The 27,258-nt window shown below is 33.2% G+C and overlaps 1 protein-coding gene across 2 annotated transcripts in view; it reads left to right on the top strand.

Moving 5' to 3' along the window:
• LOC145664325 (organic cation transporter protein-like) overlaps positions 1-25,977 on the top strand; it is an 81,555-nt gene extending 55,578 nt beyond the window's left edge. For both annotated transcript variants that reach the window (XM_081730900.1, XM_081730911.1), the window contains exons 7-12: positions 792-909; positions 6,653-6,762; positions 12,115-12,329; positions 15,613-15,794; positions 19,220-19,355; positions 23,248-25,977. In XM_081730900.1, the coding sequence (XP_081587026.1) occupies positions 792-909; positions 6,653-6,762; positions 12,115-12,329; positions 15,613-15,794; positions 19,220-19,355; positions 23,248-23,327 (841 nt within the window). In that variant the 3' untranslated portion in view covers positions 23,328-25,977. The remainder of the gene's footprint in view (positions 1-791; positions 910-6,652; positions 6,763-12,114; positions 12,330-15,612; positions 15,795-19,219; positions 19,356-23,247) is intronic.
• The last annotated feature ends 1,281 nt before the right edge of the window (positions 25,978-27,258 follow it).

The following is a 27,258-nucleotide window of genomic DNA, read 5'->3' as shown; positions in this document are numbered from 1 at the left end:
AGACTCTATCGTTTCTAAGTCAGGATGTTTTGAAATGTGATATTTCAAATTTTCGGTAGTTCATAACTCTGAAAGGAGACGTTTTTCGATCCATGTTTATTAGAACCTTTTTTCTTTCATTTCGTATAAGGAATCGCCTCCCCAAGTTTGTCGGTGGATTTACCTACCACCCTATATATATATATATATATATATATATATATATATATATATATATATATATATATATATATATATATATATATATATATATATATATATATTTCTAGTACTGCTATATACAATATTTAATTCATGTTTATCTATGTTATTTTTATTGTTGATGGCGGAGATGTCTTTTGTCTGTTTCTTCTTTTGTATTTTATTCCATTTTATGTTTGGTAGTATTCAACTATTTTCTTTACTTAAGTAGCATATTCATATTTATGCTATTCAAATCCCTTTCTTTTGTAATTGTTCATATATTTTGTGTATTAATGTTTTGAAAAACAATGTATGAACGTGGGTTAAGTGCTCGGAGACGGCTGCAGAGCCTTAACTTCGCCACGTAAAAGAAGTCACAATAAATAAATAAATAAATCTATTAGCGTATTAGGATCAAGAAGCCTAATAATGTAATGGCAAACAGCATTTGAAGCATGCAGCTTATATAAACTTGAAGATACATCTTGAAAAACCAGATGGATAACTTTTATTTGTGTAAAACATGCTAAAGATACATTTCTTTCACTAGGATATAAAGATTCAATAGTATTAATGATGTAATAAATTAATTGTTAAATTTATTTTAGGGCTATAGTTGAATCTATTAGATGGCTACTATCGAAAGGAGAAAATGCAAAAGCTCAAAGAATTGTGGAAAAAATTGCGAAAATGAATAAAACATTCACGCCTTCATGCCTTAGAGAGGTAAGCAACTTTTCGCACTATATATTTCTTGCTAAAATAACAGAACTGGTATCTTTCTGTTATGGCATTATTTATTTATTTTGTGATCAATGTTTTCAGAAAAATTATAAACAACAAGCAAGATTGCAATATATCAAAAATATAATCGTAATGATTGATTGCCTAGCAAAAGGGTAATCAAGGCTATGTGAGCTCTATGGTAACCAACATCATTGTTATGGTTTCTCTCCGGTTTCTTCCGTTTCCTCGGATTCCTTGCAGTTCTTTATTTCAGAAATGCTTCCATAATGAAGCGATTAGAGGATAAAGGTGGTATTTAACAAATTGCAGATTTGTGAAAAATTGACTTTCACAACTTTGTCCGTTAACATACCGCCTTCATCGTTCCTAAATCTTTTCACGCAGACGAGGACTCACTAAATTATGTGTTACTTAGCATGGCTAACATATAACACGTGCATTAACTGTGTAACGTGCGTATTTAAAAAATATTAGAGTAATAATTAAGCATCGTCACTGGTCAGGGTCACAAAACGCCACCTCCAATTAATAGTAGTTAGAGAGTAAATCAGCATATAGATATTGCAAATATAAACTGTTACAAACAACTAATTTTTTAATAAATGCATTAATCTGCAATGGCGGTTTAAATACAGTGGACTCTCTTTAATTCGAAGTCCAAGGGGACATGAAAAAACTTCGAATTATCCAAAATTCGAATTATCCAACAACATTCATTTTCACATATATAACAACAAATAAACCAAAGTACTGTGCATCAGAAACATATTCATATGGTGTAGACTTTACCTTTAAATCAGCTTATTATTTGCGTGATCGAATACCGCAAACTAACAAACGACATTGACTCCACATAATTCAAACTACGTGTACAATGGGAAATACATTTACGTACAACACTAGAACATGCATTGAATAGCCCAAACAATTAAACATCAGTAACAATTTGAATATTTTGTTCTCACTTTTAAGAAGTCGTAAACCTCATTTGCTTAAATTTGATTGTTTTTGTACGATCAATAAATTAATAACATTTGGTTGACTTTATCAATAATTCATCTTAAATTTTCAACCAATTCTGAAACAAGATGAGATTGGCACACGTTCTCTATCTTTACTTCTTCCCCAACTCACCTTCATCTTTAACATTACATAGATTTTCTATTTATCTTTTGTATTACTCTTCCCTATGGCTGCATCTGGATAACTGAAAACACGTTAAAACTGTATTTCTCTGTTTACATCTGTCCAACATTAAAAATTTTCAACTGTATTTACTTCGAATTATCCAAAACATAGGTTCAAAAGTTCGATTTATCCATGATTTTTTACTATTGTTTTCAATACAGTTTTCAAGGGGAATGGACTTCTGTTCGAATTATCCAAGTTCGAATTAACGAGACTCCACTGTATTGTTTTCAATACATTTTCAAGGGGAGTGGACTTCTGTTCGAATTATCCAATATTTCGAATTATCCAAGTTCGAATTAACGAGACTCCACTGTATATTGTTTCCAGCTCTCAATCCCATACACAAGATACTCTAATATTCACAATTATCTAAAATTCTAATTTTCGTAAGGTTGAATAACAAGTTGCGTGAATATAATTTTAAATAATTATATATTCGAATATTATTATTAAACACTACAACCAAATACAAGAAAATTAACAATCAAAATAACGGAACTCAGTAATCAACTACCCTATGAGCTTTAAAGCTATAATCAATATAATTTCAGGTATTATTAATTTTAACAAATTCTAGTACTGATTTCTATCCTTGGAATCTTTTTAATATCAGAATATCTACAATTTAGTCAAAAGCTGGAATAATGAGTAGACCCTCATCACACTTAAACCTTCAGGATATATTGGTTCATTTAAATTCAATGGCGGTCTATTTCAACAGAATCAAAAGCTTTAGTTACAGTTAAATAATCAAAATCATAGAACAGATTCACCAAATTTAGATGATATAACATTGAGTACATTCTCGATATCACAAATAATGGTTGTTTTCAACTGATGATCATGAATATACAATACTATGTTATTATAACATTTACAACACTAGGTCAAGAAGGGTTCGACCAGTTCCAATTTTCCCTGAATTCTGACGCAATTCGTACCCACCGAATTTCACGCAGAAGATTTTGACTTCAGTCGCAAGATGGCACTGTTACAAACTTATCAGTGCTATCAACTCTTGTTCCACTCAAACATTTAATATCTGACTTTTTTTTTCATAACATGCAACAACCGCCAAAATACAACGTTTCAAAAAATTAACATAACACCTTTATCCTCTAAGCGCTTCAATTATTATGTGCATTAGTATCAGTCCCCTTAAAGTTACGGGACAAACCTTGAATTATTGAACAAAAAAATTGCATTGTATTTGAGAAAAAACTATTTTGCTTTAGATAGTGAGAGAATACTTGCATTTCGCAATCAAAATTTGTACCTTATCTTCAATTATATAAATGAGTTTAGTACATTTCGTTCCTTATTATTTTTTTTTTCTGAAGAATAGAGAACTGTATGTCGTACAACGGTACGTTGTATATACTTATATTTTTGGGGCAATGAGTATTTCTTTATATGTACTAACCCAGGTTATTTCGAAGAAGAAGTTAGTTATAAATATATAATTGTCAAATATACAAAAAGATATTCAGATGTCAAAATAAATAATAATGAGATTGTCAATACGTGGTTAGCAGGACAACCAGGTAACTATATATGATACAAATAAAATAGAATGATGAAAAAATGTAGTTTCGTCAGGGACGACAAAATAACAAGATAGATATAAATAAAGGAAAGTAAAAGCGGCCGAATGAAGTGTGTATTATTTCAATGTGCCTCAAATTTAGATTACGATAAAAGAACCAGTGTATATCGTACTAATCGTACGACTTAAACCTAATTCATTCGATTTCGATCAAACTTGGCATAGTGGTAGCCCTTGACCTGTTATACAAACTTATAAAATATTGTGGGCTGCAATCTTTTCGTTCCCGAGTTATGAGCGAAACAATTTTAAAAACAATTTTTTTAAAAAAGATTTATTTAAAAATCAATGAAGAACAACTTTTCTCCGCAACTAGTAAACTTATACTATGAAGTGTAGTTTTATATGAAATCAATGCTAACATGAAATTAATTTGTTAGCATGTATATTTCCTTGAAATTGGTTTCGAATTCTCTTCTGAGCGGCGGGTAAAAACAAAATTTTCAGCCTTCACTGGGAAACTACTTTGAACTAAGAAGTAACGAACAACGTTCTAGAAAGTCATAATGGCAGAGGGAACATATGTGGTGACCACACGTGACTCGAAATAGAAGCCTATTCGCCGGTCACAGTCCTTCGGATTTAATGGCATGCATAGAGTTTACTTATTTCCTCCAACAAAGAAGTGTTTCTCCAATTACTGGAGGTTAAATTTATAGTACATTACATAATATATTCTTTTAAATCCAATATAACAGGTGTCTTATAAAGAACTCAACTTTTGAGTGTATAATAACATACAAATTTATTGATGAAATTAACTAATTTACATATTTTTTCAGTGTTTGCTCCTGTGATTATGTATGACATATCATATTACTCAAATTACCACAATGACTCTGCAGGCACACTTTCGATGAAATTTCCATAACTTTTCGGTATACTTACACCTCTAGTTCTGCGCTGAATCTCCGCTTTGAGCTCTGGAAGTGATCATGATTTGTTGGCGTACACACAAGATTTCAAATATCCCCTCGGAAAAAAATCACATGGTATCAAATTACAAGATTTGAGTGGCCAATTTACGTCACCGTTGCTTGAAATTACCTGGCCAGGGAACTTCCCTCGTAACAAGTTCATTGTTGTAATCGATGTGTGGACAGGTTGTGCCGTCTTGTTGAAACCATACTTCCTCAACATTCATACGATCCAGTTCAGACCACAAAAACTCTCTTAACATATTGCAGTAGTGATCGCCGTTCACTGTTAATGCGTTTCCGGCGTCATCTTTGAAGATGTTTTCCGCAGGACGACCCGGAGGTCTAATATCCACAACCAAATCGGTTTTCTCAAATTTAGCAATCAGTCTCATCACAGTTGACTTATCTGGTGCCATGGGCGGCGATTAGGGAAGGGGGGCAAAGGGGGGCAGTTGCCCTCCACTTTTTTAAAGTAGCCCATTAAGGTATATAGTTTCATTTGGAAATGTAAAGTTTTTGTATGTATTACTGGTTCATAGAAAAAATGGTGCCATATATTTGCCGTTGCGTGAGTGCGTATTGGTTTCTTCCCATTGCGTTAAGAAAGCTACAGGAATTGGGTTTTAATTGCCACCGAAAATAACCCCAAAAATTAACCCATTGGAGCACAACAATTCCTGCATACTTTCACTTCTTACAAGGGCTCGATATATTAGTCAGCCGCTTTGAAACTAATTGAGAAAACATTTCGCAAAAAAGAAGTTTGTCACAAGTTATTCTTTAATTGCACAAAAATTGACAGTTCCTAAAATGTCTTTTCTTCTTTCTAATAGTCAAGAATATTGATTAAAAAGGGACTAATATGAAACAACTTCTACCTTTTCGATTGTTTTGCAATGTATACGAGTGAAGTAGTGTGTTTAGGGGTATATGAGTGTATATACAATTAAATTCAGTGAATTCTAGTGTTTTAGGATTATTTTGTATAACTGGAGTGTGGAGTGATTCTAAATATTGTGTTTTGATGTATTACAAGAAAGTGAAAACTGTACCTAATGGCAACAAACATGTTTCGGGAAGCTGCAAAAGTAAATATTTCTTTAAATGTAGCATATGGTTGTAGTATTCATTGTCTTTCATTTTCTAAGAGTAATAACATATATTTAATAGCATGTGTGAAATTAATAATTAAGTTGTTTATTAATTCCCAGTTTCAATGTAACTTCTACAAAACAAGCCTCATTATTCATTACTATGATTAATATTATCTTTTCTGTTTATTTGTTTTGCAAATTTGTTATTAACTAATCTGATCACACAATTTTCCAGACAGAATTTTAAGATATTCGTGAGCAAAGAATCAAATATCTTCTTACACCTTCGTTGTTTAAGAGTACAAAGAGCTAGTACCTACTTCTGTTGCTCTTGTCAATTTACTTAATAAAATATGAAATACTATATACGGTACTTTAACTGAAAAAGATAGTATCCTATTAGTTATACAACCTTTCGGCAAACAAAATGTTAGAAAACCAAGGAAATTAAGGTTGATACACAAATATTCAGATCATATCTTGTCCCCCCCACTTTTAACGTCCAAACGCCGCCACTGTCTGGTGCATTACGTAGATCAAACATTTCACGGAACTTGTAAACAATTTGTGCACAACATTCACCACATTTGTAATAAGCTTTCACTACGACAACACGCCGTTCCGTCGTGAAACGCTCCATTCCTACCTGTATACAAAACAAATGACAATCATGCGCTATAGGGCGCTCCGTGACTACTAACCACAAAGACAATAGATGAAAATCGTGTAACGTTCAGTGCTGCCAACTTACTAGAATAGAAATGGCGGGTATTTCAAAAGTTGCGTCCTTTATAATTAAGATGATTATGAAACAGTGGTAACTATCCCCCTTGGCGGCTGGTACTAACTGATTTGTGTAGTATTTGTAGGTTTACAATAACATGTTTTCTGTATTTTCCATTTTATTTCAGAGACCTAATATACCAATAAAAGAGAAGAAAAGTGAGAATGCAATGGGAATTCTTTTAATATTCAAGCATAAACGTCTTTTGTTGAGAATAGGCAATATGATCATAAATTGGTAAGTAACAATTAATGATTTATAGCAATTCATAGTTTGCTGTTTATAACGATAACATTTATAAATATATGTTAATATGGACAACAGTCTGTATCGTATATTCTCATTTTTCTTTATGGCCAGACCTGGACATTTCACTTGTTAAGAGTTTTATGGCCAGACATGTATAAACATGTTTTTCTACATAGTTCTGATATAATACGTAAAGAAGCCAATGATAATGATGTATTTTCAATTATAAAAAAATAATTTTGTGAAAAATAGGAAGGTAAATGCAGAAAATCTTCGGAAAATACATCAGTTTAAATATAGTTTATCTTGAGTGTTATCATTGAACATTTAGTGAGTAAACTACGTTTTAATTACTTCCAGAAATTATAATATAACGAACTTAGGGAATATATATATATATAGATGTTATATGTTCTTAATTGAATATATATGCATTAAAAGTTCCATATCGTTTTTGATACACATGGTCAATATTTTCCACAAACTTGAAAAGTCAGAGATTTTATTTTGGCGAGAGAAAGCTAACGGAAAAGTATGCAAAAACAGAAGAAATTTTGATACCCACTTAGATATTCTTTCTGTATATATAGTAGCTTAGGAAAATTTGTTTAACAAGTTGACTGTAGTGAGATCCGGAAATAGTATTTTAATTCGAAAGGCTGTGATACTCAGTTTGAGTTCCACTTCAATAACTCTTTCGATTAGATGTCATTAAGTTGTATTGATTGATTGTATTCATAAATGTGTTTCGATGTAGAAAATAAATATTACAGGGAAAGCCTGGGATGTCTCGTACGTGCTTCATGGTCTCCTTTTATAAATTTATCCAAAAAAATGAGTCTCAAATTTAAATTACTTACTAGCGGTTACTTCTATAGTTTTGAATTTTATTTTGGAACACTTAAATACATTTCTTCCTTTTTTTGTATGTGTGTTTTAGTAATAATTTGCCTCATATTATTACAAGCAGAACCTACTCATGGCAGTCAACAGGTTACGAATGTCTTAAAAACGATAGAAGTTATTCTTAGAAATTGTGTGTGTAGTAGAAACCTTTACTACTACTACCACCACTATTATTATTATTATTACTATTATTATTATTATTATTATTATTATTATTATTATTATTATTATTATTATTATTATTATTATTATTATTATTATTATTATTAAGGTAATATAATAATATTTTTATTATCACTATAATACTGACTATTATTCAAAATGACGCCAACTGACGACACGTGTGGTCTGTGTCGTAGGCCATTTTTTGGAAAACAACTAATTTTAGCATGCTGTCTATGCAACAATAGATATCATGTAAAGAACTGTCTGAAGTTCGGACGTGTTGAATACGAAATGTATTCGGAAAAAGGTATTTCAACATATAAATGTCAAAACTGCATAAGGCAACTTGACGACAACACGGCAGTCACTCCTACGTTGAGGAAGCATGAAAGTTCCATAGGTATTGATCAAATAGACAATTATGGTGGTGATTCTGGTGATGAAGAAGTTTTGGATCATGAACAAAGCAAATCCTCAAATACTAACTGTTCAAATAACAACTCAAAAGATTTTCCATGCTGTACTGTACTGAATGAAAAGTTAGACCATGTAATATCTATATTACAGGAAATAAGTGACAAGTACGAGGCATTGAAAGCCGAATTAATATCTGTAAAGGAAGAAAACATCAAATTAAACGAATAAGTGAGAGCAAGTAGTGAGAACAGAGTTACGACATTTGTAGAAGTTGTAAATAGACCACCCACCCTGACCGTGTTATGGTGCAAGGGTGCTCGAATGAAAACAATGTCAAGGCCAATGAAGCGAAGCACACGCCATCGGAGCGAGTTACAAAAATATGCAAACAATAGTGAATGGAAGGTTGTAAGCCAACAGGCGTATTAATCCAGCAAAACAGACAGGAAACGTAACAAACCATGAATCACGCGAACCTGTAAGAAGCTCGAATCTAATGCAGGGAAAGAGCTAAAGGTAAATAAATAAATAAAAACAAAAACACCTCGTATATCCGCAGTGTTTGTGATTCGACTTGACCCTAGTGTTTCGTGTGATGAGCTTAGTGCATTTATTAAAGATAGTGCAAATATTAAGATTGTAAAGTGTGCCAAATTAAAGATAAAACACAACAGTTATTCATTCTTTAATGTCAGAGTGCAAGAAAAACACTTTGATACTGTGTGCAACTCGGATATGTGGCCCAAAAGAGTATTGTTTACAAGGTTCATGGGACTTTTGAAGAATGAAATAGTGGTACCCATGTCAGCAAGCGATCGGAATGGAAGAGAGCAACAACAGGTAACTAATGCATTATCAATGGATACGAGATATTTACAACTATACTATCAAAATTCTAATGGTTTGAACGCAAAAGAAAAAGAATTTAGAAACGAAATAAACTGTGAGAACTGTGATTTTTACTGCATAACAGAAACGTGGTATAATAAAGAAAACTGTTATCTTTTTCAAATCTCCAGAAACTATAGTGTGATACGAAAAGACAGAAATCTAACCCTCACAAACAAACCTAAAGGCGGTGGGTGTTTACTTTTAATAAAAAAATGAATATTCTTACGAAATCTTTAATCCCCCTGACGAATGCTTAGACATTATTATAGCAAAAATTTTAATTCCTGACAGTACTGCATTGATTTTATGTTTAGATTATTTCCCTCCTGACATGTTACTTCAAGATTTTAAAGTAATTACTGTGACTGGCTATGTTCTTTTATATTGACGAAAAGATTTTAATGTAATTATTTTAGGAGGTTGGATTTCAGGTAACATATCAACTGACAATTATTATTCAAAGAAAAAAAGCAGTAAAAATATTTGAATTAAGCAATATTTTAAATTTAAACCAGAGAAAACAAATCATATGATCATAGTAATCCCAGAAGAGTATTAAATTTGATGCTGATAAATATAAATAACAGTTTTATGCATTTTGACATCCCACCACTGACGAAAGTCGATGGCTTCCATCCCCCATTTATGTTTGAGTAGAAAATTATAGGTATTGGCAAATATGGTCGAGTTCCTCAGTATGATATATATCTTTAAACAAGCAAATTTCCTGGGTATCTACAAGGGCATTAGGGAAATTAACGTAATAAATTGTTGCAGTAACAGTGTCAATGAAGCTACTGACCATTTATATAATTTAATTTATTCTCTATTAAATGAGCATGTAACTAAGAAGTCAGTTATTTGTAAACAAAAATATAAGGTTCCATGGATGACGCAAGAACTAAAAGCACTTTAAAAAAAAAAAAACCTAAATATTTTGTTAAAGCCAAAAGAACAAATGATGACATATGGTATCAGAGATACTCAGATGTAAGGAAAATTGTAAAAAAAGAAATACATTGAAGCAAGGAAATATTACTGTTGAAGCATAGAAAATAGTATTTGTAAGAACAGTTCATATTTTTGGAACATTTTTAAAACGTCTGACTGTGAACAAGTACCAAAGCAAATAAATTATAATGGTATGCTAATCCAAGACACTGTCGAAATTGCTGAATCATTTAAGAGTGTATTTTATGAAGCTTTTAACTTAGGCCAAGAGGTATTGCCTAAGAATATCGTTAGTAATAGTGTCCTAATCGGAATTCCTACCGTTATTGAATTAGATGTAATAGAAGCAATTAAACTAATTAAACCGAACACTACTCCAGGTCCAGATAATATTCCTTATTATGTAATAAAAGCTTGCGCAACTGAACTTTCAACTAGTTTGGCAAATATATTTAACGTTTCATTACGTACAGGCGTATATCCTACAATATGGAAGCAAGTATGTGTTGTTCCGATATATAAATCAGGTGATAGAAGAATGCTAGGCCAATAACTCTTGTGAATGCATTCTTGAAGATATTTGAACTAACTGTTCATTAACACATATCAATCTCAACATTGTTTTTATAAGGGCAAGTCAATTGTAGCAAATCTAATTCATTTTACAGACTTTACCTATCACGCACTGAAAAATAAATTGCAAGTCGATGCAATATACATAGATATTTCAAAAGCTTTTGATTCTGTCAGTCATAAGTATCTCATTAGCAAGTTATCAAATATTGGTTTGTCACCTTTGTATATTCGTTGGTTTGAAAGCTATCTGTCAAACAGAATATACAAAGTTAAAATTGGACCTGTACATTGTAATGTAGACTATGTAAAAAATGGAATACCGCAAGGATCGCCCTTGGGCCTCTTCTTATTTTCTTTATTTTTAAATGATTTTTTCAGAAAAAAATCAAATTAATTATTAGAAAACAATTAATTAAAAATTAATGATAAGAAAACAAAATTTTTGACATACACCAATAAAACTCAATATTATGTCAGTAAATATGAGGTCAATGGTGTACAAATAAAGAAAATAAGCATTATTAAAGACCTAGGTATCACACTTGACGTTCAGTTAAAATTTTCTTACCTAAATACACGTCTAAATTGTTGTAAAAAGTCAGAATGCAGGCTAACTTACCCAGTGGTAACGCTTCAGAGATAGAATGCTCATCGATATTAACTCATGTAAGCTTTGTGAATGATATAGAACATGCCTACTTGTGCTCCTTCTTACATAACTTAATGTTCTGATAATTTGTAGTAAAAGCTCCCGATTCTCTAAAGAACCCAATGCTTCAATGCATTCATTCTAACAGCCCCTGATTCTCTAAAGAATCTAGTTCTTCTAATAAATTCAATTCTAACAGCTCTCAATTCTCTAAGAAAATCCAATTCTTCTAATAAATTCAATTCTAAAGCCCCCGATTCTCTAAAGAAACTAGTTTTTCAAATAAATTCAATTCTAACAGCTCCCGATTCCCTAAAAAATCCAATTCTTCTAATAATTCAATTTTAACAGCAAGGGAAGGGCTGGTCCACCCGGCTACTCGGCAATTGCCAGGTGAGCCAATATGTGTAAGAGGAAAGCGCCTATTTCTAGGAAAAATATTTTGTTTCGAAATTTTACTTTAATCACTAACACTAGATAGATGCTTTCAACATAAGCTGCGTAAAACTTCCCGATAGTTACTTTTTTTGGAAACTAAAGGACGGAAATGCTGCCAGTTAATCTATTATCCCCTTTCCTGTACTTTGATATAAAGTATAATAATTTGGCATTACTAGTAGTTGTGGACAGTAACTCTACCTACCTTCATAATCTTCCAATTTTAACTTTTACCCGTAATTTCATTTCCAAAGTTAAGAATATAACTTTCAAAGAAAAATAAGATTGTATTTTGTGATACGTGTAACAAAAGTCTTAGAAATAATTATTTCTTTTTATATTTCTAGGACTGTAAATTCATTTGTTTATTATGGATTATCCATGAATGCAACAGTGATACGTGGAAACAAGTACCTAAATTTCATATTAGTCTGTTTAGTGGAGATACCAGGCTATTCCTATGCATGGTTCATTATGAATAAATTTGGACGAAGAATGGCTCTTTGTTCTTCTTTATTTATTAGTGGATTATGTTGCATGGCGGCGGCATTTATTAATGCAGGTATGGCTATTAGTTAATTATATTTTATTTGCATTTGTAAATCTTTTGCGCCTATTTATGATATAGAATTCACTATTTACAGTAATTAATTACATCAGCGTTCAATCTCTTCCAGAAACAGGATGCAGTATCATTAGTTAATTAAACATAAGAAGATAACAAGAATTATGACAGTAATGATAATACATTAGACTTGATACTTTTTCAATAAAATGCAATATATTTCACATGAAAGTTGCCGCATCTAATTACAAGATGGAGTTACTCTTCGATCAATATTATAATTCTCCAGTATTATTCCGAAGACTTCAAAGTTTGCAAGGTGTCATTCTTAATCTTGCTATTTTATATTTTTATATATATGCATATGCTGATTTGAATATTAATATTATGTGTAACTCATGTTTAATTTAACAAGCTTAAAAATCCAGACCTGGTATTTATTTATTCATATACTGGTAATTGATATTCATAAGTATTAAGTTATGGTTATGATATTTATTTAGATTACGAATTATATTGTACTGTAAATTTCTGTATATATATATTAGAGATTAATCCCACTTTAGATATATACGCAATTTATATTCTCTTCAGTTGGATAAATTCTCTAGTTATTCAATTGCTAATTTTTTTTCCAGACCCGTTTCGATGCTAAGAATGGAATGCCGTTCTTTTGTCCGCTGTCCCTTCTCTTTTCTTCTATTAGCAATTTTTTTCTTCGAAGAGAATTTTTCACAGGACGGAACGTATATAAGGGCAAGCTGTTCTATTGTTCTTCTCTGTGTCTATAGAGGAGGGGCTAATGCCGCCAGTTGGTCTTGTGTGATGACGGGTCAGCCAGATATTGCAATACATAGTTGCAATATGTTTCCCTTAGCGTTGATACTGGGTTGTATTCGGATACTTAGGTTCCTTGCAATTTCAGTTTTTCCCGCTGGAGTAATTGAGCTTCGGCCGTAAGTTAGGAAAACCCAGGTTAGGATCCTAGGTTGTTGTTGTTTATTTACTTTGTTAAAAATTCTACGTCTGAGAGCAGACAAATGGATTTTTAGTTTTGTTTAGAAGAGATGGCAGGTGAGCTGTTTCATGAGATCTGTCAGAGAAAGAGAGAGAATAACTGGGCAGGTTTAGGTTTCTGAATCGCTCCTAGTGGTAGAGGATTTTTTGTAGAAGAATCCAGTTGTGATTAGTTCCGTGATTATGAAGCAGACTAGGATAAATAGGTGCTTGAACTGTGCATTTGATTTGTCATTGCAACTTTCATGTAAGAAAGTATGAAAGTGAGCCGTTTATTTTTCTTCCTTTAGCGTTGAATGCAAGGACAAATTTAAAATCTAGGCCAGGAGAGAAGGCTGATAGTTCCTAAATTGGAAGGCTCTGCTTAAAGAGGCTTCAGTCAAGGGTAGACCAGACTGTTCCTTGAGTCGGGGAAACAGTCTTTGAAAGTAAGGAATACGGGGTCAGAGTAGAGAGAGTACTGACTCCCCTGTCTTTGCAATTTCCAAAAAATTACAGGAAAGCAAATTATTAAAGGACTAAGAATTGATAGCGTAATGATTAGCTCCTTACCCTCTCCATGAGTTTTTGGGGAAGCTGAGTATGATATTGCTGATATTAAGGATGAATTGGCGTATTTCTTCATTCTAGCCGAACAACCCCAAACCCATATCAGAGGATTATCAATGAATAATAAATATCTAAACCCCATTCTAAAACCTTATTTTATTTCTCTTATGATATGAACTTTACTAGTCAATAACAAACATAGACGAAACAAGTTGTAGATGTTAGATGTGTTTATGAGCTGGGGATTAGCAAATCGATATTTAGTTGGATGGCAAATTAGGTGAAATACAGAAGGGAATACAGACAGTGTATGTTATAAGTGAGGCCATTCGTACAAAAGAATTTTATTTATTTATTTATTTATTTATTTTTATCTTCGAGTTTAAATGGATAAATAGCATACTTTAAATCTAATTCGATAAAGTGGTAAAATGTATTAATTTTGTAGTGTATGCGTCGTCCAAAGGAGGCGTTAGAATATGACCTATGAGTTGACTTCGTGGAATTTGCTGAGCAGCAAATCCTTCAAATACATATATCGGAAGTATTTTAAAACTTTTCAATACAGTATTACAGTAGTTTAGTAGTTACAATATATATTTCAGAGATGGGATTGAAAAACAATGGAATAACACAGTTAAGAAACAGTTGCTTTTTGTTGGAAAGTGAATTAAAAAAAAAAAAAATGCACATACCTATAACAACATTGATATTTTATTTCAATTATATACAGGCAAATTACGAATCTCCAGAGAAAGAAGATTTTTACTAGGAAAAATTGTATTCAGAACAAAATATCGGCTGGCTAGTGGATATTTTTTAAAGTTTACATTTCTGTGTGCCGTATGCTATTTTTTTAATTTTTTATTTTTTTAATTTTTTTTTATTTTCTTTCAAATGTTGAGATTTGTTCAGAACAGACCTAATTTTTACCAAGTGGTTTAGATATTCATTAAAGTTTTAAACCAAACCTAGATGATTCAGTTATATACCTAGCACAATTTTAACTGTTGCTATAAGGTCATGCAAGAAGGAAATTTCTGTTTGTATGTTTGTAACTTGTTTTAGCAGGGATTCAATTCAAGCTAATTCATGGACTCAACTCTAGATGATTCTTAGACTGTCGGGCTTAAGTTATTGATTTTGCGGCGGAGTTCAAATTAGAAACTCCTCTAAAACCAGCCAAGTATTCCCGAGTTATGACTGAAACATGATGCACGTATTGAATAGTTTCCACGACATGTCCTTTCAAATTTGCTAATCACATGCCTGAAATACATCTTTGCCTATACCTCACTTGTAGGTTAGTCTAATTACAATGTACCTTCTACACGGTAGTGACTTACAAAAGAGAAAGTTTCATCGTACGTTGAGCAAATCTATTTTCAATATTTGGATCATCAAATGGGCTGATTTATTAATTTTATAAGAGTCAGAAGACTAATTGACTTAGTTCACTTTAACTCTGGTATATATATATATATATATACCTTTGAAATATCAAGTAATTTTGTTTCGTTATATGCCTTCATCATTCAGGTAGCTTTTTAGATCATTCAAGTATCAGTAGAAGTAAATACTATTCCAAATAGACTTCATTAATTCATAAAATGATTCATTAATTTGCCCAACTATGTGCACAAATGTCTCTTTTGTTTAATGTTTTCTAAGACACTTTTTCTTTTTCTTTTTTTAAAAAAATATACGCTTGTAGAAATGACATGGGCAGTCATAGGATTGTTTGTCCTTGGAAAGTTTGGAATTACTTCGTCATTCAATGTTATATACATTTTTACTGCGGAACTCTTCCCTACCTTCATGAGGACATCAGCTGTAGGTACCTGTTCCATGTGCGGACGTTTCGGATCCATGTTAGCTCCTTTTATCACAGTCTTGGTAAGTGTTTTTTTTTATTTACAATGACTGTAGGGAAACGTTGGAAGTACCGACACGTAGAAAGTGTCATGAACTCGTCCCTAACTACTTATCATCAGATGTAAAATGATTATGTATTATGTTAATTGTACCTAAGGTATAATATATTGTTAGCCAGCCCCGACCTAGCTATGTCAAAAGCCCTTGATGCTGATACCCGCTTGAGCACCCTTCCCCTCCTATCTGTTTGTAACGTTATCTTAAGTTTAAATATTAAATCATTGTTAGGAAAACCTATAAAAAAGTATTGTTCAGTACAGTTGTTAACTTTTCTTTAATAGTTCGTATTAAAACTACAAACAGAATCATAATGAGAATTTAAAATATTAAGATTTTATAGCTTAATTGCGCCAACGAAAATAGTCCTGCCTAAAATATAAAAATGATATTTTTTTATTTAGGGTATTTGTAAATTATAATTACAAATATAAAATTGTATATCATAAAAATGTTCTAGAATCAATACATTGATAATTCTTGAAATTAAACTGTGCTTATTTTAATAACTTTAACTTGCATTTTCCACTTGATCTGGCTGTTTCAACTCCAGTTTATTTCTGTCTTCAACTTTCTTTTTATTCTTTTCACCTGGGCTCGGGAGCAACTGTGATCGCCAGGTGGCCAGCCTGGCCAGTCGAGGCCTGTTGTTAGATAAATAGTTGTTGTTGAGAAACAAACATATCAATATAATTGTTTAGTGATTTGATAGGACTCATATTAAAATCTAAGTAAAGAAATACTTACTAAAACCACCGAGTTGGTAATTATCATCTTGAACGTTTCAGCAAAGATTTATATTTTCTTCAGCACGGGTCGTTTTAGAAAATTAAGGTTACTAGACAAACTGTATCACTGTTGATTATTCCTTTAACTTATACATTTCCAGAAGCAATGTTATTAAAAATTTCTCCTGTCAACATGCCGGTCTTCCATATACTGTGAATGAACCCGTTTCCTGTAAAGCTAGCGATTAATAATTAATGGAACATTATCTCACTTATGCACTTCTCATTTGTTTCATCTTTATTTTATTCTCACTTCATCGATAATCGAATTTGGGTGAAGAAAACCGACAAATTTTATAACTCTGGCTTCAAAATTTTGGAATCAACAGAGGCCACATTTTTCAGAAAGAAAATAGGAAAATTTTACGACTTTTAGGAGGGGGAAAAAGAAAGATAAATGATATTCAGAATTTATAATACAACAAACACATATGATTTCTCATAGTAACTAGAATAATTCAAATTGGAAACTAAGTTAGTATCATTAAAATAATTGTATCACTAAAAAATCCAGTGAGTATTCATGTGGTTTGGATTCCATGTTAAGCTATAGATCCTTGTCTCATATAGTCTCGGTGCTGAAAGGAACGCAAAACTTAAATCCAACCAACTAAGTACATTACGCAAATCTTTGTCGCCTTTTAATTGAATTTTAATTAGAAGACTTTGCTTCTCTTAACAGTTCCACATCATTTTTTTACACATTAAAGAAATCCTTACAGGACATAGCAAAAGTCACAAGCGCTTTGGAGTTCAGCTTTCATTACTTCACAGTAATTTGTGTCTCTTACATTATTATATCACCATCTATCAAAACTGAGATGTGATCGAGACAATGTTGAGAGACGAAGGCTAAGATGCTAAGACAAAACTTTTCACAAACATAATGTTCTGGTAGCAGATAGGTAGAGATCAAAACGCAACCTGTTGCATTTTCTCTCTGAACACTAAGTTACATTGTTGGGTTGTGCTGCTAATCGTTCTTCCAGTTAATTTTTTTTCTTGCAATAAATTATAAAACATTTTAAAATAGGGGGCCCAGAACATATAATTCTCAGGGGGGACCTATCGAGCCCAACTCCTCCCCCAAATGACCAGCTTTTAAAACATCATCGTAAGTTTACCTCATAGCAAATTATTTATCGATACTTACAAAAAAAAAAAAAAAAAAAAAAAAAAAATAGTGTGGTATCTCTTCCGTGTAAGAAATTACCAAAGCACTGCTTGCTACCATATGTGCTACAATCGATTGATCTAGTGCTCCTGTGCGGATCGTGTCCAATATGAAGCATAATAAACAAATGGACTTTGATTTTTTTTTTTTTTTTTTTTTTTTTTGTGAGCAGATTACACAATTGACTGTGATTTATATTGAACAGTTTGAAGACAAACGTTTTAATAAATTACTATAAATACTGCCATAAAACAATACTAATAAATTGATTTGTATGTATATTATATTTTTTATATGTTGTAACTAGTGTTTTAAAAAATATATTTTTTATCAGGTGGAAAATTTGGTGAAAACCAACGTTTTTATTCAGTTTTTCAGTTTGGATTTTTTCTTTTTTTTTTTTTTTTTGGCTACTTGGTGTAAAACAGGAAGTGAGATATAGTTGTTAATAAAATAATTATGGTGTTTTTTAGTCACGAATAATAAATAAATATTTTTCTCAGGAAATCTTAAAGAAATTAAGTGAAATTTCAAAGAAAAACAGTCTTATGTAGATAGGTAATGTGTACAAGGGCTTAAACTAAAATAGTTATGCACAAAGGTATAACGTTGGTCCGGAGCAGAGTTCTTGTTTAAGCATAGTAAAAGCTACTTGGTACATAATATTTATGGAGAAAAAAAAAAGCTTTAAAAAAACTGTTTAGTTTTCCGGACGGAAACCAAAATTTTCCGTTTTTTGGGTCTTAAAATCACCAGCTTTAACACATTTTTTTAGGCTTTATACATTGTAGCTGGCCCCTCCAAAACGATGGACCCCTCCTAGATAAACATTAAAAAACAGAAGAAATGGTTTTATGAGTAAAATTAAAAAAAAAAAACGTAAAATGTGCCAGAGAAACGTAAAACTTTCGAAAAAATGTAAAATCTGGCATTCCTATTTCTATAGATCAACAAATTTTAAATTTATGTCCTTATTAACGTAGGTCTTTTTCATTCTAATAAACAAAGTTCTCATAAACAAGGGTCAAAAAAGACCTTTCAGAGTTAAAAACTGCTTAAAATGCGGACGTTTTGAAACGCCCTGGTTTGTAAATTATGGGCCCTTTCGGAAGTGGTTCAATGAATTACACAGGAAATATCATACACTATATCCATACAAAATTAATATATCTTATAATTGTAAAAAGATATAAGAATTTGGAATTCTAATACATGATATTACAGTTGAGTAAATTTTAAGAAGAATAACACCAGATATTTGCATGCAAGGTTTAAAATAACCCTGATTTAAAATGAGACAAAAATTATTTGTTTTTGGCATATGTTTTTATATAAAGAGAGTGGATAGAGCCCTATTAATTAGGTTTACATCCTTAGAAATTACTCTATCATGAGGTTTGTAAATAATTTAATTTAATTTATTTCAGTCAATATACATGGAATCTCTTCCTATGATACTGTTTGGCTCAGTATCACTTTTAGCTGCATTTCTGTCCCTACTATTTCCTGAAACGTTACATCAGAATCTTCCTGATACTATTGAGGAGGCAGAAAATCTAGGACGTAAGTATTTTCGTTGCGACTTTCTTTATAAACTTATCAAATAAAGTCGTAAAGCCCGCCCTGAAAGTTGTGTTTTCTTGCGTTAGGAATATACCTAGAGTTGTAATATTTAGGGTTATTTAGTTTAAGTATATTCCAGATATAATTGAAAGTTCATTTCATATTTGAATTAGTAAAAATTGAAAGATGGAAAATTTTTAAAAGGTGGTTTGCCAAGGCCTACATATTAAAGGTACTGTCCCGTCGCATTGTGCATGTACGGATAAGGAAAATTCTGGAAAAACTCAGCTGGGTTAGCCAGTACAGAATTCGAATAATGGATAGCCTCATTGCTAGGCGAGAACGCTGACACTTAAAATTAGATACTAAAGAAAAATTGGGACACACGGAAATACGTAGGAACAAACCATGGTTCGACCAGGAATGTATTAAACTAGCAGAGAAGAGAGAACAGGCAAAATTACGTTGGCTACAAAGTCCGAATGAAATAACTACACAAAATTTTGTAGATATCAGAGGGAAACTTCCAAAACTTTTAGCACAAAGAAACGCGATTTTTTGAAAGCTAAAATTAAGGAACTTGAAGATAATAGTAAAAATAAAAAAATTCGGGACATGTATAAGGGGTCAAGGAATTTAAGAAAGGCTATAAACCTCGTGCTTATATATTAAAGAAAGTTGATGGAACAGTTCTCACTGATACAGATAGCATCTTAAATAGATGGAAAGATTTCTTTGACGATTTGCCTAACACGCAGCCAAAAACTAATGTGCGTGGAGAAAGAGAGATAAACACCACAGAAACCGTATATTCCAGATCCTAACCGAATAGAAGTAGAAATCATATAAAGAAGTTAAAGAAACACAAATCTCCGTTTGTAGACGAAATTCCGGCTGAGTTAATTTTAGCTGGAGGCGAAAAATTGTGGAACGAGATACACAAACTATTTTCCTTATCTGGAACAAGGAAGAATTGCCACAAGAGTAGAAAGAATCTATCATTGTTCCAATTCACAAGAAAGGCGACAAAACTGATCGTAATAATTATCGAGATATTTCTCCTTTGTCAACATCCTATAAAATCCTTTCAAACATTCTATTAGCAAGATTGACCAAATACGCAGATGAAATTATTGGAGATTATCAGTGAGGATTTAGACGAAATCGATCAACTATCGACCAAATATTTAGCATTCGACAAATACTCGAAAAGAAGTGGAAATACAATACCCTGGTACATCAACTATTTATTGATTTTAGAAAGGCGTACGACTCGGTTAGGTGAGAAAAATTGTACAACATTCTTACAGAATTTGGAATACCGAAAAAGTTAAGTAGATTAATTAAGATAAGTTTAAATGAATCCCAAAGTAAAGTCCGGGTAAGAAAATTTTTGTCCACGAGCTTTCACGTCGAGAATGGCCTGAAACAAGGAGATGCGTTGTCACCATTATTATTCAACTTTATCCTGGAATACGCTATAAGAAAAATCAAAGATAGCAACCCGGGCCTAGAGTTGAACGGTGTTCATCAGGTTGTGGCGTATGCTGGTGATGTAAATTTTATAGGGGATGATAGGAGAACAATAGAAAGAAATGCAGAGGTCTTATTAAACGCTTACAGGGACATGGGCTTAAAAGTAAATGCAGAGAAAACTAAATACATGGAAGTGCGTCAGGACCGTAATACGGCAAATTATGGATGCGTTAAAATATTAAATAATACTTTTGATAAATTGGATACTTTCAAATATCTAGGATCAATATTAGCAGATGAAAATCATATTCACGAAGAAATTAAATGTCGACTAAAAGCAGGGAATTCATGTGATTATTCAGTTCAAAATATCTTGTCGTCGCGAATTCTGTCGAGGAATTTGAAGCTTAAAATATATAAAACGTTTATCATGCCTGTTGTTCTGTATGGTTGTGAAATATAGTCGCTTAGTCTGAGGGAAGAACATAGACTGAAAGTATTTGAGAACAAGATCCTGAGACGAATATGCGGACCCAAGAGGAACGGGAATGGGGAATAGCGGAAACTTCATAACGAGGAACTACATAATTTATACGGTTTGCCAAACATTGTTAGGGTAATCAAGTCTAGGAGGCTTAGGTGAGCAGGTCATATAGCTAGAATGGAATAAAGTAGAAACGCTTTCAAAGTCTTAACTGAAGACCAATCGAAAAACGACCATTAGGAACACTTAGGCGCAGATGGGAGGACAATATTAAGATAAATCTCGCAGAAATATGAATACAAAATAGAAACTGGATCCAGTTGGCTAAGGATAAAAGTAAGTGGAGAGCTTTTGTAAACGCGGCATTGAACCTCCGGGTTCCATAGACCATAGAGTTAGCTAGTTAATGTTAATATGCTCATTTGAGTTTACACTGGTAGAAACGCATTCAAGAACATCACTCATACATAATCGAATTTTAACGAAATGCGCACCACATAATTAATCTGTAGAGAACATGCTTATCTTAGAAGATACCAGTACTCCGACCACTGTAGAATGTGTGCTACTAGTAGTTGAAGAGTAATCAGGCAGCACAACGAATGTAGTTATGCGTAGGAATCCATTAGGTATGGATCATAATGTCAGCAATATCAGAATGATGCTAGCGAATGCTTGTTGTGCAATTAAATTACTTGAGCGTGACCTATGATAGAGCTGTGAGAGATCCAATGGTCATTCATTATTAAATACATGCTACAATGTATTATTAATCAGAATGTCGCTCGCATGAGAAGTGACATGTCAGTGGTTCATTGATAGTGTGCAGAATGGGAATCAGAGAGTCCCCACAACAGGCGTTCTCTTAATATCCACGTGACTCACCAGTAAGCGCCTGGACAAAAGGTTGTTCTACTAGCCCTAACTAAAGGAACATGATCGCTATTGCAATCAGAACCACGGTGGTCTCAAACATAGCGCACGAACACTTCTTATCTTTGACAAGGTGACGGCTATGTGCGTTTTCATGGACATGGAGATAGGCGAGAAAGTCTAACGCATGTTCGCATTCGCCATATAGAACCTGCAGCTAATATTCCAGCATGAAGAGTAATAAGCTACACGTTTCCTTGTCTTCATTTAGTGAATCATGATTGATGCGTGATACATTCGTGATGTCGTGAATTCTGTCTTCTGATCTTATCTGGACGCTTTACGTGACTTCATCTTCCAGCAGGATTACTCATGTTACAATATTGCCAGGACAACACAGAATGCTCTAGTCGATTTATGTCTTCTACACTCTCATGCTAGGCCTTCCAACCTAAGTGATATAGTGTGGTAGTGACTGACCGCCAGCCAGGGCACAGGAACTAATGATGATTTCAGAAGAATTTCACCAGATGGGACTTTCCATCCACAGAGGGAAAATAGCACTGCGAAAATAGTGGTAACCCACGTTAAACATGATCGGAGATATGCCCTGAAAAAGTTCCTCCCCCCACCCCACCCTAGTCTCGAGACACTTCTGCAAATCATGATTGCCAGGAACGACTATCGGTCATCTACGCCAAGATCTACCAGCGATCGTTGGCCACCATACTCGACTTAGATATTTACCCTCTTTATGAATGGCTTCCTCCCCGAATATTGTTTATGTAGCCTCTCGGATTGATTAAATGTATTATTAAACGGTGTGCTGTGTTATTAAATCTCCTGTATCACTTGTTCGAGATGTCCCAAGGTCACCATGTTAGGGCCACTTCCAACTATCTTTATCTCTTCTTGAGTACCAACTTCCTACTGATTTCGTAAATGCGTTTCTACCAGTGTATTATAACATCTTTTCCCGAAGGAAAGAAAAGGTGTATGTGTACTGAATGTTGCTCGTTATTTATCAGAATGTTGCTAATTTTTTGTTTATTTTTATAGAACGCAGAGTGGCAAAGTTAGAAGACGATGGAGAGCCGACTGAAATGGATCATCTTAAAATGAGTGAAGCGTCCAAATGAAGATTTAGGATATAGAGTCAAATAAGTCAATTATAATGGTGCCATCTTTACAGCTAACTAGTCGATCACAAACAAGAGGCACGATTTAATATCTCACGTATTATTTTAATAGTAGTTGTTATATGTCTATTCTTAATTGAGATATTATTTTTATCCATGATATTATAACACATACAAATGCTACGATAAATACTTTTCCATAGTAATTGATAAAACTTAATACATTTTGTGTAATATATGCAAAAAATAAAAATAAAAATAGGATGCATTTATTGTTTTGAATGGTCTCATTCGATATGTTATGGATCAATTAGATTAAAAACTTATTGCTATAATGTTATAAAAATTTCGTTAGTAAGAAACTACGAATATTTTTATCTTTAGATGTGGTGTACATGTGTGCGACTCAGACACATGCAATATTATCTTGTTTACATTGGTGCTTTTGTCATGTAGAACATACCAGTTTTAATTTGTTATTTGTATTAGTAGAAGATGCTCTTCCATAACGAATAGTGTGCTTTATGATCAATAACAATCTTCTTACTTATAAGTACAGTAAAACGTCTGGTAAAAGTTCGAGTAGTGGTTTGAATTCTGCTTTAGTTGCAAATTAAGTTCTGATATAAATCAACAAGAAATGTGAACATTCTTCATTGTGTACGGAATTACTAGAGGAAAAAATGCTATTATTATCTGTAAACAGTAAATAATAATAATAATAATAATAATAATAATAATAATAATAATAATAATAATAATAATAATAATAATAATAATAATAATTTTACTGCATCTTATAAATAATGTAAAATCGATTAAAATTTCAGTAATCGAATAAATGAACTCGATTAATCTTTTAAAAATTTTAATTAGTCGGTAGGACCTTTTTTATTACTGTTATGAGAAATTATACACCATCTCTAAAACTGTTATATGTATCCATACCTCCATTGGCAGAATTAAGAAATAATACCCACAGACTGCCAGAGTACAAATCATTGCTGAGTAGGACTTTCTTTTTTTTTTTTTTTTTTTTTTTTACTCAGTTCTTGTACTGAAGACCCAGATTGCTATAAATTTCTGTACTTTTTAATATGATGTTTATAAGTCAGAGCAAAACCAGCTCATAATTATAATTTTTCTTTTTACTTTTTCCATTTTCAGCAGATAATACAAGTGTAATTTTATTTCGTAATCTGTGCTCTAATAAATATATGAACAACACACATTTTTCTATTGATGCATTGTCTTACAACAAATTATCAAATTAGCAACTGGCAGTAATGACTATATTGTTGTTCCAAAGAAACTGTTGAACAATCGCTTCCGCCTCTAGGTCAGTGTAAGAATAATTCCGGAAGATAAAGAATGTATTAGTTCAGGGCCGTGCCGTGGAAAATCAGCGCCCGGGGCGAGAGTATACGACGGCGCCCTCATACATATATTCCAAGCAATTTTTCCTATCTTGTTTCCTTTTTTCTCCCGAATTTTTCGCCCCCCTTACTTCGGCGCCCGGAGCCGTCGCCCTGCTCGCCCCCCCCCACGGCACGGCCCTGTATTAGTTTTAATTTGACATTTAACACATATTATGAACTGGTTTTGTTCCTACTTTTCAACAATTGTAAATTAATCAATTCCATGAATTAATTGCAAATACTTTACACTAGCTAATTAACTGATGAAATTGGACAGTTAATCAGTTTGATCAAGTAATTTAGTCAACAAGACTGAATTTTTTTTAAATCTCACATTCCGAAGGCCAGAGCTACAGAACAAAACCATAGTAAACCCCTGTTGATTGATTTTTAAAAAAATACTTTCTAGTGTAATATTCTAGAGCTTTCCTATTTCAAGTGTGCCCCTGCTGGAGCTGTTGTCGATGTGCATTTTCCCGTACCTTTCTCGAAAGAGAAGGGACAAGTTGCTGTGGCCGAAATTTTCAATAGTTGGATGAGGACAGGGTTCCCAGAGTGAATTATTTCACGGACTTCACTATGCACTGTCTTGTTAGCTATTCTAAGTAGCCTACGAACTTCACTCGCCAATACCAAACAACTGAGTGACAAATTGGCAACACAGTCGAAATCATTGTTTTTTTTTCAAAAAAACAAAGGGAAAATTTCCTCAGTAAGAGAGCGGCGGGGGTGGGGCCGAAATATGTTTCGCGTATTTTCCGAGGGCACACTTGGAGTAGAAAGCCTCTACTTATGCGTTCGTCATTTTGTAGCCACTGAGTTTAAGTTGGACAATCTATATGGTTTATACAAACAAGTTTTACTGTACAAAAAGTGTAGAGATGCATAATATAGTTAGTTATAGTTGAGAAAGGTACAATATTTTACTTCTCTTAAGCATAATACTTTAGCAAAATTGTTAATAGAAATAAGAAAACTAATGTAAGAATTTATTCATTAGCTGTGAAACTTTTAATACAGCACTAATTATAATAATTCAAAAAAGCTATATTTTTTGACATAATGTACACTAATTTTTGAAATGTGAATTATATATAAATAAATTATGGTATTTTGTAAATAATCTTGAATTGTGTCATGAATTAAAAATGTATTTATTTTGAGAACAGATTATATAAGGTTTGTAGAACAATAATCATGAATAAATGCTTTATTACATTGTTTTTAACAAACCTGTATTTAATTTGATTTATTTAACAAATAGAACTTTGAAATTTCATTTAATCTTCTGCTTATTACAGGGTCATGCAAAAATCAACTTATCAATACAATCGTATTTGCGTTTTCCCTTCGGCATGTTCATAACAAGTTTCATACGTCTCAAATTGTCTCATTGTAAGCAACGAATGACAACACATTGTCCTGTAGTTGACGTGAGTGGTGTCATTCTAATTTTTTAAACCTGTTCCGTATGTATGAGGGACATTCCGTATGTATAAACTCGAAGTGGCAACATAGTTGTGAAATGGAATGTAGTGAATCACTCATATCAAGAAACTTACAGTCCTTCGATGTAGTCTCCGCCAGCCTGTTGAACCCTTCGCCAGATGTCTGGTAACCGTTGAATACCTGTCAAAGCCCCACGTTGTGAGAGGGTGTTGACAGTGTGCTGTAAAGCACGAACAATGCTGGGAATGTCTCTGAAACGTTTGCCCCTGAGAGGTTCTTTCATTTTTGGGAAAAGATCAAAATCGCAGGGGCTCATATCCGGGGAGTTTGGCGGGTGCTCCAGTACCTCCAAACCACATCGTCGTAACAGAGTCTGTACTGGATTGGCTGTATGGCATCTGGCATTGTCCTGTAGGAGAATTGGTCCAGACTCCAGGAGATATGGACGTTTGCGCCGCAGTGCTGGTTGCAAATGGTGACTGAGGTATGAAGCATAGTATGCAACATTGACGGTAACGCCGGTGGAACTTGATGTAACAGGATAATGCCTTCGTGGTCGTATGACATTATCATCATCACCTTCACGTTTGCTGGCTCTTGTCTAAGCTTTTCCGGTCGTGGAGATTCTGGGTAGCGCCATTCACTCGACTGACGTTTCAATTTAGTAGGATCTTTCCCACGTTTCGTCACTTGTAGTAATGCGGTGCAAGAAGTCATCACCTTCCTCATTGTAACGTTGAAGGTGTAGGCGCGGACATTCCCACGTATGCCACGTTTCGGTCAGAGCATGGAGTACCCATCTGGCTGCAATTTTCAGCATGCAAGATCTTGTGTTAGCATGCGGAACACTGATCCGGAAGAAATGTTTAGCTCCTGCGCCAATTCACTACAAGTCCAGTGCCGATCACCGTCAGTGTCCTTAACCTTGCAAGATGAATTTCGTCCATAGCCGTTCGCATATGCCCTCCACCGTGCATTTTGTGTTGACTGTCATCCCGCCTGAAATGCTGCAACCCATCTCGCCACTGTCCGATATGATAGGGCAGCTTCACCACTGGCCTCTA

The sequence above is a fragment of the Thermobia domestica genome, chromosome 1 (genome assembly GCF_964235325.1).
Source record: "Thermobia domestica chromosome 1, izTheDome1.hap1.1, whole genome shotgun sequence".
NCBI classification, from domain to species: Eukaryota; Metazoa; Arthropoda; class Insecta; order Zygentoma; family Lepismatidae; genus Thermobia; species Thermobia domestica.
This window is presented reverse-complemented; position numbering and strand designations above follow the sequence as displayed.